Source organism: Panthera onca, chromosome A2, assembly GCF_046562875.1.
Source record: "Panthera onca isolate mPanOnc1 chromosome A2, mPanOnc1 haplotype 2, whole genome shotgun sequence".
Taxonomy (NCBI): domain Eukaryota; kingdom Metazoa; phylum Chordata; class Mammalia; order Carnivora; family Felidae; genus Panthera; species Panthera onca.
This window is the reverse complement of record NC_138340.1, coordinates 57,839,186-57,855,128: the sequence shown is the minus strand read 5'-3', so window position 1 is coordinate 57,855,128 and position 15,943 is coordinate 57,839,186. Positions and strand designations below refer to the sequence as shown.

Genomic DNA, 15,943 nt, shown 5'->3' with positions numbered 1-15,943 from the left:
GCTTCTGTGCCCTGCTGGAGCCGGCCTGCGTGGGTCCTGGTGGGACAGAGCTCTTGGCTTCGCCTACTCAACAGAAGAAGCCTTGGAGGGGGCGTGGCCTAGATAAGCAAGAGGCTACCACAAAATCATATTTTATTGCCTCTTTCCTAGAGCTGGTGGCTTCCCTAAAGGCTGTCATCAAGTTGATTTTTTCACTATCCCTTTCCTAAAGTTTATCAGAAGGGATGTGATAGAAGAGACAACAGCCAAGACCCACAGGCAGCTAGGGTTTGGGAACACCTCAAGCAATGGCTCGTTAGCCCCCCATGAGCCCACCCATCTTTCAGACATGAGGACTGAAGCTCTGGAGTGCTGTGACTTGCCCAAGGCCAGGAGCTAAGTGCCGGGATGGTGGTGGGAGCCAGGTGTGCTCCATGAATACCTTTCTACACAGCATCAGGGATGCTGGGGCAAATGAGGGGAGAAGACTGTGGAGAGGGGGAAGGGGGGCTCACCTGTTTCATTTCCTGTGGGGTGTACAGCATGGTCCGGATGATCATCACGCGGTCCAGAAGGTCAAGGGGGATGCCGTGAGGAGAGGTGATGTCCTCAGTACCCCTGCAAGGACCGGAATGATCACATCACCCGGGCCTCTCTGAGACCCGAAACTAGACACCGGAAACATGGCTGAGGTGCTCACAATGAAAGAGCAGCCAATTCACATCCTGGGCCGAGCCGCGACCACAGAATAAATTAACTAACATTCAGGTGGTGTCAAAAACAGCTTTGTTATTTTAGCAAATATCAGTATCATAGGATATTTGGGGAAGAGAAGAAAAAGACACCTAAAATCCTATTAAAAATACTCATATAGATATTTACCAAATTTTCATATACATGCCTTTATAAATTACACTAAGTATGTAGATTTTTGTTCTGGTTTTGCCCACACTGCTTCTGTCTTAATAAGCTATCAAGTATTTTACTTAACCCAACCTGTTGGGGATTTAGCTGGTTTCCAAGTATTGCCATTAATAATGATGTCTGATAAATAATTTTATGCATACAGTCATGAACATTTCCTCAGCCACTCTCAGAGTGCCTGACACGACCCTGAATATCTGTCTGAAGGAATGAATGTCCTAATTTACACAGCTACATGAGTGATCCGATCTCACTGCACTGCAGCCAGCACAGGGTAGTCTAATTCTTAAATATTTTGCTGCTTTCATGGTTTAGAAAAAGGAAGGGTGACACCTTGTTTGAACTTACAGTTCCTGGATTACTAGCAAATCACTTGAACGTCTTCCCTTAGGTGCATTAATTATTTTCTTTCCTTTTGGAACTGTCTAATTGTGTCCTTGGTGCCTACTTTTCTCTCGAGTCCTTAAACAAGTCGTGGGAGGAGCAGCCCAGGAGGGGAGTCCTGCCGACCCACCAGGCCCCAAGACTCCAGGTGCCCGATAGGCTGTGTGCCCGGCAGACCTGGTCGCAAATGAGGTTGGCCTCAGCCATAGGGTCCGGAAGCCCGACGTGCCACGGGCTCCCACCGCAGCCACTGGCGTCAGAGCGGCCGCAGGTCTACATCGGCGCTGTTCCTGCGTCCCTAAACCTGCACCAGGCTGCAGAGTCCATGGTCATAACTCATCAACAGAACAAAGAACAAGGAAGGTCATCTGGATTTAGTTGTTAACATCAGAGTATTCAGTTTCAAACATAAGTGAACGTTCAAGAAATACAACTTTAGTGAAGAAATCTTTGTGTTGAAATTCTATCAGGTCGTCAGTCGAAGTATAAATGTATATTTATTATTGCAAGAATAAAATGTTCTGATGCACACTACAACAGGATGCTAAGTGAAAGAAGCTAGTCACAAGAGGGCAGATACTGCAGGATCTCACTGGTAGGAAATACCTAGAAAAGGAAAATTCATAGACACAGAGTAGAGTAGACGTTACCAAGGGCTCAGGGAAGGGGATGATGGGACTCACTGGTTAATGGGTACAGAGTTTCTGTCTGGAGAGATGGGAAAGTTTTCAAGACGGGTGGTGGGATGGCTGTATGACTCTGTGAATGCAATTAGTACCACTGAACTGTATACTCAAAAGTAACTAAAATTGCAAATTCCGTTATATACATTTTCTCAAATACAAACAATTCAAAGAAAGAATAAAATGCTATCCTTAAGGAATAATTGTTAAATCTAATATGAAAAAACAATTAAGACCTTTCAAAATAAATAGGGAAGTCAACTAACAGCAAATATAAATATTAAGGTAACTTTAGAGAAAACAAATCTTTTCCACCAAAAAAAGATTTCCAAAGTAATAAGGAAGAATTATAAAGAGTAAATTCTATCATGATTCAAATCTCAGTATTTGGTATGCTTGCAATCTTCACATGCAAAATTAAAACTACAATTAATTTTGAAGTATCTGATTCTGTTTAGGCCGCAAGTTCAGTTTTTTTAAGTCTTACTTTGGATTTCTCTTGGGAATTCTCGGGAACTCTTTAAAAGATCTCAACTTTGCCATGTTAAGATATCCCAAATTCTGTAACACTTGTGGTAAATAACTTTCCATTCAGATATAATAACAAACATAGAAAGTATAAAGAAGAAATGGTTAGAGGAAAAGATGAAGTACTCCCTAATTAAACTTCAAAAGAACAGTATTTATAACAGTGCACTAAGAATTTCTCGTGGAGGGTGTGCCTGGGCGGCTCAAGTACGTTAAGCATCTGACTCTTGATTTCGGCTCAGGTCATGATCTCAGTTTGTGGGATCCAGCCTCACATCAGGCTCTGCACTGCCAGCATGGAGCCTGCTTGGGATTCTCTCTCTGTGCCCCGCCCCCACCTCACTTGCCTCTCTCTCTAAATAAATAAACTTAAAAAAAAAAAAAAAAAGAATTCTCATAGGGACTTGACCCACGGCGGACAAGTGGACCAGCAGCAAACCCCCAGCACCTCAGAAGAGCCCCTGGGTCTCCGCAGGCTCAGCCTGGACACGTGACCTTACACAAAGATGAGAAATGACAGAGAGCTTCGAGGCAGATTATGTGCTTGTGTTCAACATTTAAATATGGTATCAGGAGATGTGGGAGAGACGGCAACTACTACAGAAACTGATGAGGACACATGCAAAGAGACAAAATCGGCGAAACGGAAAATTCCGATGCTCTTTGTCCGGGAAGATGGTGTTGTAGTAGTTGCCCAACCACTGAGAGTTGGCTGAAACAAAGAACTGACCGCGGGACATAGGAGAGTCTGTAGGAGTGCCTCCTTAACTACAGAAGACACTCAAAAGAGAAAAGTGCGTAAATTTTGGTATGAAGAAAGAACCAAGGATTCCTCCACTCCTGAAAGGAGTCGATTTGCAGAGAACCCACAAATTCTCAAGCTAAAGGGCATTTTTATTTTTCTCCAACCCTTCCAATAAATGTGCTCACCAAAACATAGAACTCTTTTCAGTTGACCTGCACCTTTCTTTTGTTTTTTTTTCAAATTATTTCTGATTTTTTAAAATTTAATTTGATTTTGTTTTTTACGCGCAAAAAAAAAAAAGGAAAAAAATTCTTATAGTTTTGAGTCCACAAAACTAAAAATTTAAACAAAAAAGTCTGTTTAAAGACTGCTAAGCATTTTTAGGAATTAAAGCCAAAACATTTGTCCAAGCTATGAATCTTAGGTACAAAGTTTCTTTTAGAAAACTTATTAGTGAAAAATGGTTTCTGGAATTCTGTTCTACAAAAAGAGTCCATCACACTAAGTGGGCCAGGAACGGAAGCCTCTACTTACCAGCTCCTGCCCAGGTGGTGAGCCCAGAAGGAGCTCTCCGTGCAGAGCAATCACCGTTTGACAAGGCCGCCATAATTGCACTATTAGATTATGAAATTGCTAATAATAAACTGTAATAACTACATTTGGCTAAAACTGCAGATTTATTCTTGTACCCAGAGGCTCATTTCTGGCTTTGGCCCCAGCCCAATATTGATTTCACCATTAGGCCATTTGACAACTGTTTAAATGGTGTTAACGCTGTGCCTATTCCAGGCACACGATTTTGGGCTGTGACGCCAGACGCCTAATTCTCCTTCAAATCCAGTATGGTGTATCTGCAAGAACAAGGTAACTGCACTTCTATTTATCCTATAGCTACACCTACAAGTGTAAATAGTTGACTCATTTGTGAATGCTTCCCTCTTACTACAACTCAGAACGCCTCCACTGCGACGCTTTTGACATTTCGGATCAAATCAGTTTTTTGTAGGGGACTATCCCGTGCATTGCAGGATCTTCAGTGGCATCCCTGTCCTCTACCTACTAGATGCCAGTAGCACCATGAGTCGTGACAAGTACAAATGTCCCCGGCTGAGAACCACTGCCTGACTGCTTCTTTATATAACCCTGTAACTGCGGGGACACAGATAACACAAAGCTTTTCTGATGACAGGAAGTACAGTGAAGGACACCTCTCTGGTAATGTGAAGGGTAATCCCCATAAGCACACTGAACCCTGGCTCAGTGGACACAGAAACAGTGCTACGAAGAAAACCATTTGAGTTTTTGAAGAGGCTGCCAAGACAATTCAATGAAAAAAGAAGTCTTTTCAATAAATGGTCCTGGGACAAATGGACATCCACATGCAAATGACTGAAAGCTGGACAGGCCTCCTCCTTCACCAAACACAAAATTCTACAAATGATCATAAACCTAAACCTAAGAGCTAAAACTATAGAATGCTTAGAAGAGATCACAGATGTAAATGTTTGTGACCTTAAATTAGGCAATGGTTTCTCACAGATGAGACTAAAAACACAAGCAATGAAAAAAAAAAAAAAAGCAGAAAAACTGAATTGCATCAAAACATAAAAACACCATCAAGAAACTGAAAAAAAAAAAAAAAACAAAAAACCAACCCACAGGATGGGAGGAAATATTTGCAAATCATACATCTGGTAAGGGTCTAGTGTGCAAAACACATAAATCTTACAACTCACTAATAAAAAGACAAATAACCCGGATAAGATAAGCGGCAAAGGACAGTAATAGACAATTCTCCCAAGAAGAGGTACAAATGGCCAATAAGCACATGAAAAGATGCTTAACATCAGCAGCCACCGGGGAAAATCAAATCAAAACCACAGTAAGCCACCACTTCACACTTGGAAAGCTATAAAATAAAAGACAGACAGTAACAAGTGTTGTCAAAGATGTGTAGAAACTGGAACTCTCAGACACTGCTGTGTAGTGGTGAATGGTGTAGCCACTGTGGAAACAGTCTGGCAGTTCCGTGAAAGGTTAAAAAGAGTTCCCATCTGGGGGCGACTGGGTGGCTCAATTGGTTAAGTGTCTGACTCTTTGATTTCGGCTCTGGTCACGATCTCACGGTTCCGGAGTTCAAACCCTGTGTCAGACTCCATGCTGACAGTGCAGGGTCTGCTTGGGATTCTCTCTCTCCCTGTCTCTCTGCCCCTCCCCTGCTCTCTCTCTCTCTCTCTTCCTCTCAAAAATAAACTTAAAAAAAAAAAAAAAGAGTTCCCATCTGACCCAATAATTCCACTCATAGGTAGGTACCCAAGAGAATAAAAACCTAAGTCTGCATAAAAAGTTGTACACAAATGTTCATGGCAGCATTATTCATAATAGCCATGAGTAAAAACAACCCAACAACCAACCCAATGTCCATCAACTAATGAATGGGTAAATGTGCTATTAAATATTCCACAGTATAGAATACAATTCAGCCTTAAAGACCAAAAAACACTGACACATGTTACAACACGGATGAACCTTGTAAACATGCCCAGTCAAAGAAACCAGGCACAAAAGAAAACAGATTGTATGGTGAAGTTTATATGAAATGTCCAGAGAAAGCAAATGCAGAGACAGAAAGTAGATGAATGGCTTCCAGGGGCTGTGGGGAAGGGTGATGAGGGAAACTAAGCTGGGGGATGAGGCATGGCAGATAACTGGTTGATTGGCATAGGACTGCTTGCAGTGGTGATGAAAATACTCCAAGACAGATAGTGATGATGGTTATACGACTTTGTGAATATACTAAAAACCCCTGAATTGTACATTTTAGATAGGTGAATTATGCTGTGTGTGAATTCTATCTCCATAAAGCTGTTTTCTTAAAAAAGTGCCATTTTAGGACGCCTGGGTGGCTCGGTCAGTTGAGCGACCGACTTCGGCTCAGGTCATGATCTCACGGTTTGAGTCGGGCTCTGTACTAAAAGCTCAGAGCCTGGAGCCTGCTTCTGATTCTGTGTCTCCCTCTCTCTCTGCCCCTCCCCACTCATGCTCTGTCTCTCTCTGTCTCAGAAATAAATAAACATTTTTTAAAAATTGCCATTTTCTGCCCCAGGAATACCCAGAATGGAGACCACGCTGTTTCCTAAGTCTTGCTCTTTGGTGCAACAAAGTGGAGAGAAACTCCTCTGAAGACTTCTTAGCCCCAGGGGGCTCTTCCCCACAAGAAAAGAAGACCTCCCAAGTATTGGGAGCTGGGATGAAGGTCAGGCTCTCCTTTAATGGCTGAGGGTCCTGGCACAGAGGGGACTTCTTAGGGAAGCAAGGGAGGGTGGAGCTAAGGCACAGCAGTACAGGTGCACCTCCTTGGGGACCCAGGGGTGTCATCTCTTCCCAGGAGGAGCCTAAGGCCTCAAGGAAGAAACCTAGTGCCAGATGCTGCTGTAGGAATGGCTCCCCCTCCCCTGTGCACAGGGAGCCATGACCTAGAGGACAAGGGGGCCACTCACTGGTGGTGGTCAAGGCTCGTTGCACCAGCTCAACCTACCCCCCCGCACCCCCCCCCCCCACACTGACCAGAAGCAACACAGGAGAACAGGGGTGGCAGGAGCTCTGGAGCCAGCCGACCCTCAGGCCTGTGGCCCACTCATGTCACCTCCCGTGTGCACCTGGAAATAACATCACCTGCTCACAGGATTGTCAGGATGCCCAAGACTACAAGGGATGACCCATGTCAAGTACTTTGGACAGTTTCTAGCACAGAGGAAGCCCTCAGTTACTGGGCGCTTCCTCCTCTTCCCTTTTCTTTCGAGCTCTGGAGGTCACAGAGGGTCTCAAGGGCAAGGAGGCTCAACAGCACCCCTCTAGGAAAAAGTCTGCTGGGAAGCAAGTCAGATGTTGCCAACACTGTGCCAACATTCCAGAAATTTCATCGTTTCACATCTACACTCAATCAACACTGGATTCAAATCCCAGCCTTCCTTCTGTGCTGTATGACCTTAGCCAAGTCCCCCATCCTGGTGGAGCCTCAGTGTCCTCATCTGAACGGTGAGAACCAGTCCCTTCCTCAGTAAGTTGAGGTGTGAACTTCTGTGCTTGGTGCACGGAAGGACTCCTCGATACATGTTAGCTATGATTTTTATTGTTGCTAATTTGACACTATTATTATCAACGCCACGACAACAAAATTCCTACTAGGGCTTAGCACCACAACCCGCTTCAAGAGCATACACCCCAACTCTGGTGGCCCCAGCAGAGAGCTTCACACCCCGAGCATCTTCTTCCCAGGTGGGTGACTGTGGTCTGGCGGCAGCAGGCAGCCACAACCTCTAGCAGCCCTTGATGAAATCAGTCTGGAGGGGCTGAGGCCAAGTATCCCAGGTTTCAGGCGGACCAGAGCTCCATGCCCATTGGGCATGTTCTGAGATCAGAGCTGCCTCACCGTGCACTCTTTTTCTGAACGGGTTGGGTCTGAGAGAAGGTACTCTGAGTCCTAAGGGATTCTGGTCCTGTCAGAAGCTGCCAGGCTGCTCAGCCGTAAGGGAGAGGAGCCTGTTAGCAGTCCCCAGCAGGGGGAGCCATCACTCCAGGCTGAGCCTTTCACCAACTTTCAGACCGAAGCCAGGCCTCCCCAAAGCATGCAAAGTCCGGCAAACCTACAGGGTCTGTGCAGCAGGGATGCCAGGCTCACCGGGCACCAGGCCACATCCCCATTTCCAGAAGCTGCCTAGGTAGCCAGCTCCTCTCACCAATGGCTGGCCCAGCCCTGGAACAAGCTGCCTTCTTCCCAAGCATGCAGAAAACACCTGTGATGATAATCTTGTCAAGACAGCATTACAGGGATTTAAAGAGGGACTATAGGCTGCTGCCACATGAACTGGAATCACACTCGCAAATCCTAATTCGGAGCCAGAGTGATCACCTGAGAGGGGAGCTGCCCCACAGCCAGCCACACAGCTTCTGAACAATCTCAATGGAGACAAAGCTTCTCTGTCAAGAGTGAGCTAAACGCCTGGATCTGACCCGCCATCACTCAGAGGCAAGTCTAGGTGAATCAGCAATTTGGGTCCCTCACTTGGTTTGGCTCCAGCTCTGTGCTGAGACAGTCATGGGCCTGAGGGTCTCTTTCCTCCCAGCCCTGCTGCCAGGAGCTGGCAGCCTCCAGGGCTCTGTTCACCCACACGACTTCGCTGCAGGCTTCAAAAGGGCTCCTTGCCACCCCGCTTCACGCCCCAGCACTGCTGGGACCAGGCCCCAACATTCAAACAAAAGAGCAAGAAAACGACCAAGTCCAGGGCCCTTGAGAGCTAGGAAGACAGTGTGTTGTTCTCAGGGGCTCATAAGCTTCCAGAGTAATCAGGAGAAAAAGAACCTCAAGAAAGTCCCCGGTCCCAGCCCTGGCAGGGTGGAGCACCATGTGGGCATGTGCCTTCTGGGCCTCAACATCTACCCCCTTCCCAAAAGCAGGCCAAAGGGGTTGGGGGTGGGTGCAGGCGCCAGCGTGGCTCCAAGAAGATCTGGGATAGAGAGAAAATATTGGTTTCGTTATCAGAAAGATCTGGGTCCTCGGCCTATCTTTATGACCAGGGGCAAGTTATTCTGCCATTCTGTCTCTTTATCTAAAAGATAAAGCCAAGAATACTTACTGCCCACAGCTAGTATGAGGATAGAAGCCAACATATGTAAGACCACTGGAGGCCAGCCTGTCTGACCTGACCTCTGCCCACTCCAACTGAAGGACCAAATCACACCACACCGTAGCCCCAGAGACCATGTGGGAGGCCCTCATATTCAGCAACAGGGTGACTGTTGCCTTTGATGGCCATGATGGTATGAAGCTGATGCATGAACTACCTGTGAAGGCAGAGGCCACTTTGACAGGTTTCTCTCGAAATGAACGTGACCTCCTTCATCTCCATCCCCACTCATGATGTTACGGGTTTAAAGTGATCCCAGAGGAAAACACGAACCCAGACGGAGGGTGAAAAAGCCTCATGGTTGGCAGGTAGCCACCCTACCTGATGACACAGTTGCCTCGGTTGGATGCAAAGATGACGATGGGGGCGATAGAAGATTCCAGGGCCCGGTGCAGGTAGGTGAAGCACTCGATGTCCAGCATGTGGACTTCATCAACAAAGAGCACACCTGGAACCAGCTCAGCGATGCCCTGATCGATGTACTTATTCACCACCTTGTTAATCTCCCCTCGAAGTTTGTCTAGGAGACAGCAGGAGTAGACAGGCAAGGTCAGGTGGAGGGAGTGGTCACCTATTCTCCTCATCCCCCCCAAATTTGACCCAAACCCAAGTGTGGAGCCCAGTTTTACTGCTGGCTGTGTGACCTTTGTCAGGTTACATCCCCGCTTCAGTGCCATCATCTGAAAATAGGGATAATCACCACGTAGAAGTCACAGAACTGGCAGCTTCCCCTGCCAACATGTCTTGTTAAGTCTGTAAATGGCTTTGAGTTTTGCATGTCTTCACAAGGGCACACACCTCCCCCCAGTCGCATTCCTCACCTTTTGCCTTATTGCTCACATCCACCCACCTAGTGCCCTGCCACATCCCAGAGTTGGGGAGCCCTGCGTGAAGTGAGTTTTCATATGCAAATTTTTCCATTCTGCACTCAGGAAATGACCCTTTCTTTTGGCCCTGTAGACAAAGCTTAGGTTAATTAACTTTCAATCAAGTGCCTAGGCGAAGGAACAGGGTGCGTGAACAGGCCTCTCACAAGCCTCTCTGGCAGGAAATCTGGGAGAATTGCAGGCTCTGAGGAAAGGTCCCACTTCAGAGCTCTAGAGGGGCGGGGCTCTCAGGTTCAAAGAGGACCATCTAAGGTCACGGTTCTCATTCTCCTGCCCAGCCCCTGCACTAGCATCAGGAGGGAGCAGCTCACAAACACAGAAAAGGAAGATCGGATGCCACATCTGCCACCAGAGCCTTGAGGCAGGGCTGGTCAGAAGAGGAGGCATAGTGAAAATGATTACAGCACAGACACTGGTCTTGGCGACTCTAATAGAAAGGTCTCAGATCATTCCATGGGCTAACGTGAAACAGAAAACCTTTCAGGGTGACAGAGCCATAGGTGGTAATTAGAAAAAAGAGGGACGTACCAGGTGAGAAGAGAGGCAGGGTACACCCAAGGTCCACAAGGGAGCAGCGGCATCCCTGCCAAACTCTGCCAAACTCCTGAGCCCCAGGAGGCTGAGCAGGGCAGGCTGGGAGCTGTGGGGTGACTGCAGGGAACTAAGGCGGCGGGGCTTGCCGTGCTCGGGGTGCTCCGGCAGGAGCTGTCCTGCACGGCTGGCCCGATACAACCCACGTTTCTGGGACCTCAAAGGGACAGGAGATTGTGACGGCCCCCATCTCCACAGACGAGTGCAAGGATACTAAGTGCATCCAGGAGGCCGTGCTAGCACTCGGGGCCAGACAAGACACAGTGCGCTTTATTTACAACTGTCTAATGCAGCCACGGGCTGGTCAGGCTCTGAATGAAGAGGAAGAAAGAACCTGTCCCAAGGCATTTCCTCAGGTCTGGGGATTCACTCGAAAAGCCTCTCATGCTATGCCAGAATCTAGGGCCCTACAGCTCGGCATCTTGCTCACAGGCCTTGCTATTTCTCTTACCTGTGATTTCGGTCTTCTTTGGCTTCATTAACTGGCCCATCATAGACAGGATGTCTTGTCCGCCCTGCGAAACAGAAGATTTACAGTCAGTCCTGCTCTCTAAGGCACCTGCAAGTGTCTCATCATCACCACCTCCATCACACCAGTTACCACTGTCAACTGGACACAGGGTCCTGAGGCGTGGAGAAGCCAGACCGCTTCCCCCACCCCTCCCCCACAACGGAAAGCGTGAGGAGCGTCCAAACAGAGGGATTTTTAAGAGGCTCCCCTCGGCCTGCGAGAAGGAGCAAAACCCTTCGTGGGAAGTACCAGCTCTGTGGGGCCCACCCTAGTCTCCCTCTCCAGCCATTTCCTTTCCAATCAGCACTCCCTGATTAGCCACACAGGACTGTACCCTCCTCTGAACACCCACATTCTTTCCGTGCTTTGGCATACTCTAGTCCACCTGCCAGGAAGCACCATCTCTTTTCTGGGAAGCGCCAGTTACCCGTAAAGTTCAGGTCAAAGGCCCCTGCCCTCTGCTGATGCTCTGGTTCCCTTGGGGACAGAGGGATTGTGGAAGGAAGCGTTAGGACATACTTATCTACGTTCCTGTGTCTCCTTACTAGACTCGACTACACAGTGACATTAATGTAGTCCTGGCCTGGAGCTGCTCACCACCTGCCCACTGCTGACCGTCCCCCCAGCCCCTCCCAGTGCCATCAGCAAGAGGTGCTGTTTTGTCACCTGCACGGGATTAAGGGATCCCATTGTTGCCACGCCCTGCGACACAGAGGTGCTCGCTAAATGTTCAGCTGTAAAATGTAGCAAATGTTTCCTGAGAACCTACAACACTTGATCCTGCAGGACAAGAACTATAATGCCTTCTTCACAGAGGAGGGAACTCAAAACCAGATAGCCCTAAATCATGGAAAACCCGGGGACACAGAGTGACTAACTGGCTGAGCTCATTAGTGTCGGAGTGACACAATCCCTGACTCCCAACTCTTGGCCAAACACTCTAACTAAGGCAAACACTCCCAGGAGGCTGGTTTGGGGACAGCCATTCTAACACTGAGGGACCTGGAGGTCCGAGACAATTCTTCACCAATCTCTCAGCCAAGGCTCCAAGGGGCAAAGCACCAAGGGTCAAATTTCAAGTTAGAAAGTCTATTCCCTGCTGGTGAGGAGGTGGACTCTCTTAAGATCAAGAGGAAATTGAACTGAAAGACCAGCAGCAGGGAAGGGGTGGGGTTTTAAAATCACACATTTCCCAGAGATGTCATAAAGTCATACTATATTTCCCCCACGTTTATCAGTCAAGGTGTAAGTATCCATCTTGTCGGCATGAGGAGCAGACACAATTCCTGCTCAAAGCGGAAACACTGAAGATTCTGCTAAGCAGGGGGGAAGACACGGCTTTGTCGGGCTTTCTGAAATCCTGCAAAGGTCTCAAAGAACACTCCTGCCCTCCACCGTTAACACCCAGAGAATCCCAGGCATGAGCGTGAGCCCGATGCTGGAGAGAAGCCACAGAAGAAGCTGGCTAGCTCAGGGCCAGAGGCTTGGCTGGGATAAGAAACAATACACACGAAATCATCTGTGACTAGAGCATTTGAATTGGAACAAAGGAGTCGCTCGTAGCTCATGTCGATGTTAATTGCTTAACATTACAGATAGAAAAGGACTGTCTGCCCTAAGAAATGGGCAGCAAGAGTCTGACAATTCATTCCCAGGGCTTCCCAGGGCTTCCGTGCACACACAAAAGGGCTCAAGTGCCAGGTCACTCTGGCATCGAGGCAGCACCTGGGGCCGTGCATTGGCCACATCCAAGTCATGCAAGGTCACATCCTGGATGATTTCTTTCTTCTTGTGCACATCCCCCTTTGGCAAGGGGACATACTCTTCAGCTTCAAGGTCGAATTCTGTGGCGTAGGTATCACACCTGCCCTGCCTCTGCAAAAAGAGAGAAACCCGAGTGCCTGGTGAGTTTTCACTGCCAAGTCCCCAAATGGCACAGTGCTAAGTGAGATAAAAGTCTCAGTTCCCAACCGCAGGCCTGACAGCCTACTTGACAAACTCCAAATATGCCCCACTCCCCTGCTGCCAAGAGAAGGAAGCTATCTGCTCATCACTGGGCTCCAAAAACCCCGTTGAAAAACACCTGATACTTTCTCCAAGAATCTTTCCCCCCTCTCTTTCTTTTAACTGTATGCAATTCCTGATAAAGGGCAAATCCAGTAGATTAACTGGAGACGGAGGGAGCTGTTCAGACTCTTTTGTAGGTGGGTGATTTATCGTATGATATGAAGTATTATGCTCATCCATTAAACAGTGAGGAACACTGTACAGGACACTGAAAATCAGATATAAAAAGAATGCCAACTAATGCAGCATCCCCTTCCACATGCATATATCTTGGGAAGAAAATACCAAAGAGATAAAAGGAAGATTAAATACGCTGCACATTTCAATTTGAAAATGACTACAGTTGTTTTGCTTTCTCACCCTGTACTCCCCCTCTACGCAGGTTTTAGTATTTTTCGAACAGACTGTCTGTTTTAATCATGAGAAGGTTAAAGCAGGAAGATAAAGGGAAAGCAAACTTTATTAAACCTAAAGGGGCAACTGCTGACCTTCCATCAGCATCGTGCCAGATGCCAGCCCCCTCCCACACCCCGCACCCCCTGGAGAAAACAACCCCCTTGTAACCCAGGCTTCCTCGCGCAAACCAGTCATAGCATCACCTTCACAGCCCCACTGTTGGCTTCGATGTAGATCACATCTCCAGCTTCTACTCGCTCTTTCTGCAAACTTTCAAAAATGCTGGGATCCAGCTTTAAAAAAAGAAAAAACCCAAAAACATGGGGCTCAGAGAACTGTAATACAATATTTATTTCCACCTCACCGTAAGGTACCTTTCCACAAGAGACTTGTAGCTACCTCATGACTATATGGAGAAAGTATATTTGTGCGCGTGTGTGTGTGCGTGTGTGTGTGAGTGGATATAGGAGAACAATGGCTTTGGGGATGTGTGTCCTAGAGATAGCAGGAGAGTGAGGGCACCCAAGGAGAGCACAAGGGGAGATCTAGAATTCTCCTTCCTTTTACTCCTGAGGTCGCAAAATGGCAAATATGGCTCTGACTGCTTTTAGGTGAGGTCTACGCTGTCCAGGGGACCACAGGCCCTAACGCCCCCTTTTGGGGTTGCTCTCCCTGCTTCAATTCTTCTCCTCCTCACCTCAGGTGAGGGTGGAACTTCCTGCAAGTGAAGCACCTGCTGGAACCTGCTTGCTCTTTATGGCTGGCACTTTGTGGTTGTGATTTTAGACAAGGCTCTCTGAGCCTCAGTTTCCTCATCTACACAGCAGCACCCAGGTGTAAATATCCAAAGGGAAACACAAACCAGGATCTTTCCCAGGCCTTCTAATTCAAATCCATGTCTGTTCTCTTGGGCCTGCCTGCTTAAATCTCCAGAAAAGGAGAGGAGTGTATTTTGCAGACTGCTGCTTTTCTCCGGATCATCCAGATTCAGGCTACCTTTGATGTTAATATTCTAGGACAGCATCTTTTGTCAGGAGTCAGGATTTAAACATAAGTTTCTTGGGGCACCTGGTTGGTGAAACGTCTGTCTGACTTGATTTCGGCCCAGGTCATGATCCCAGAGTTGTGGGATTGAGCCCCGCATCGTGCTGAGCATGGAGCCTGCTTGGGATTCTCTCTCTCCCTGTCTGCGTGCCCCTCCCTGCTCATGTGTGCTCTCTCTCTCTCTCTCACACAAAATAAATAAACTAAAAAAAAAATAGTAAGTTTCTCTGTTAAACTTCAAGGACACCTGTTTCTCAGTTAAACTTTGTATTTTATAATGCGAAAAAAACTTTGTCTCAAAATTAAAGAGTAAAAATCTAGGACTCCATGAAAGAACCCAGAGACAAAAGAACACATGCTTGTATGACTCCATTTACATGAAATGTTCAGAAAGGACAAATACACAGAAACAGAAAATGGATTAGTGGTTGCCAGGAGGTGTGGGTGGGAATGGGCACTATTGTCAATGGGCATGAGGTTTCTTTTGGGGTGCTGAAAATATTCTAAAGTTGGACGGTGGTGATGGTTGTACCACTGTAAGTAGATTAAAATTCCTAGAGTTATACATTTAAAATGGGTGAATTTTATTTAAAATTAAATCTCAATAAAGCTGTTAGAGACAGTAACCACAGGAACAAGCTCGGGGCTTTGTGTCACTGGCGTGGTGAGGCCTGGTAACCTCCTAGAGCACAAGGAGCAGAGCTTATGACACAGGCCTGGCATGAGGGAGGTACGTGATAGCGATGGCAAATATGGTCAATACCTATACCAACTAGTTCTCTTTTTTATTCTTAATTTTTTAAATCTTTATTTATTTTTGAGAGAGACAGAGCACAAGCAGGAGAGGGACAGAGCAAGCGGGAGACACAGAATCCAAAGCAGGCTCCAGGCTCTGAGCTGTGAGCATAGAATCTGATGCGGGGCTTGAACTCACGAACCGCAAGATCATGACCTGAGCTGAAGTCAGATGCTTAACCAACTGCGCCTCCCAGGCGCCCCCCTACACCAACTATTTGAGCTCTGTTTGTCCAAGTATTTTGTACATATGCTCAAAGGAGCTAGAAGTACTCATCTGGGAAGAAGAAAAATTTATTTTCTTTCTCGTGTTATTTTCTTTCTTTTTTTTTTTAAGCTTCATTTATTTATTTGGAGAGAGACAGAGACAGCATGAGTGGCGGAGGGGCAGGGAGAGAGGGAAATAGAGACTCTCAAGCAGGATCCCTGCTGTCAGCGCAGAGCCCGACGTGGGACTCAAACTCACAAACTGCAAGATCATGACCTGAGCTGAAACAAAAGAGTTGGATGCTTAACTGACTGAGCCACCCAAGTGCCCCGCTTCTGTTATTTTCTTGAAGAAACTGTGCAAAGCAGCCTGATGGAGGGCAGGAATGTAAACAGCAGGACTGACTTCAGCTATCCTACAATGGGGAGGGGTCCTTTTTTTTTTTTTTTTTTTTTTTTGCCTCAAGCACTTTAATATCGGTTAATTTCCCAAATGAATTGACTGAAGATGTAAT

The 15,943-nt window shown here is 47.0% G+C and overlaps 1 protein-coding gene and 1 pseudogene across 1 annotated transcript in view; one reads left to right on the top strand and one right to left on the bottom strand.

Annotated features, from left to right (window-relative positions):
* RUVBL1 (RuvB like AAA ATPase 1) overlaps positions 1 to 15,943 on the bottom strand; it is a 44,335-nt gene that overhangs the window by 5,289 nt on the left and 23,103 nt on the right. The window contains exons 5-9 of the mRNA XM_060631922.3: positions 13,586 to 13,675; positions 12,645 to 12,794; positions 10,860 to 10,923; positions 9,252 to 9,450; positions 495 to 597 (exon numbers count right to left, since the gene is read on the bottom strand). Coding sequence (XP_060487905.1) covers positions 495 to 597; positions 9,252 to 9,450; positions 10,860 to 10,923; positions 12,645 to 12,794; positions 13,586 to 13,675 — 606 coding nt within the window. The remainder of the gene's footprint in view (positions 1 to 494; positions 598 to 9,251; positions 9,451 to 10,859; positions 10,924 to 12,644; positions 12,795 to 13,585; positions 13,676 to 15,943) is intronic.
* Positions 2,867 to 3,247, top strand: LOC132673531 (U6 snRNA-associated Sm-like protein LSm3 pseudogene; annotated as a pseudogene).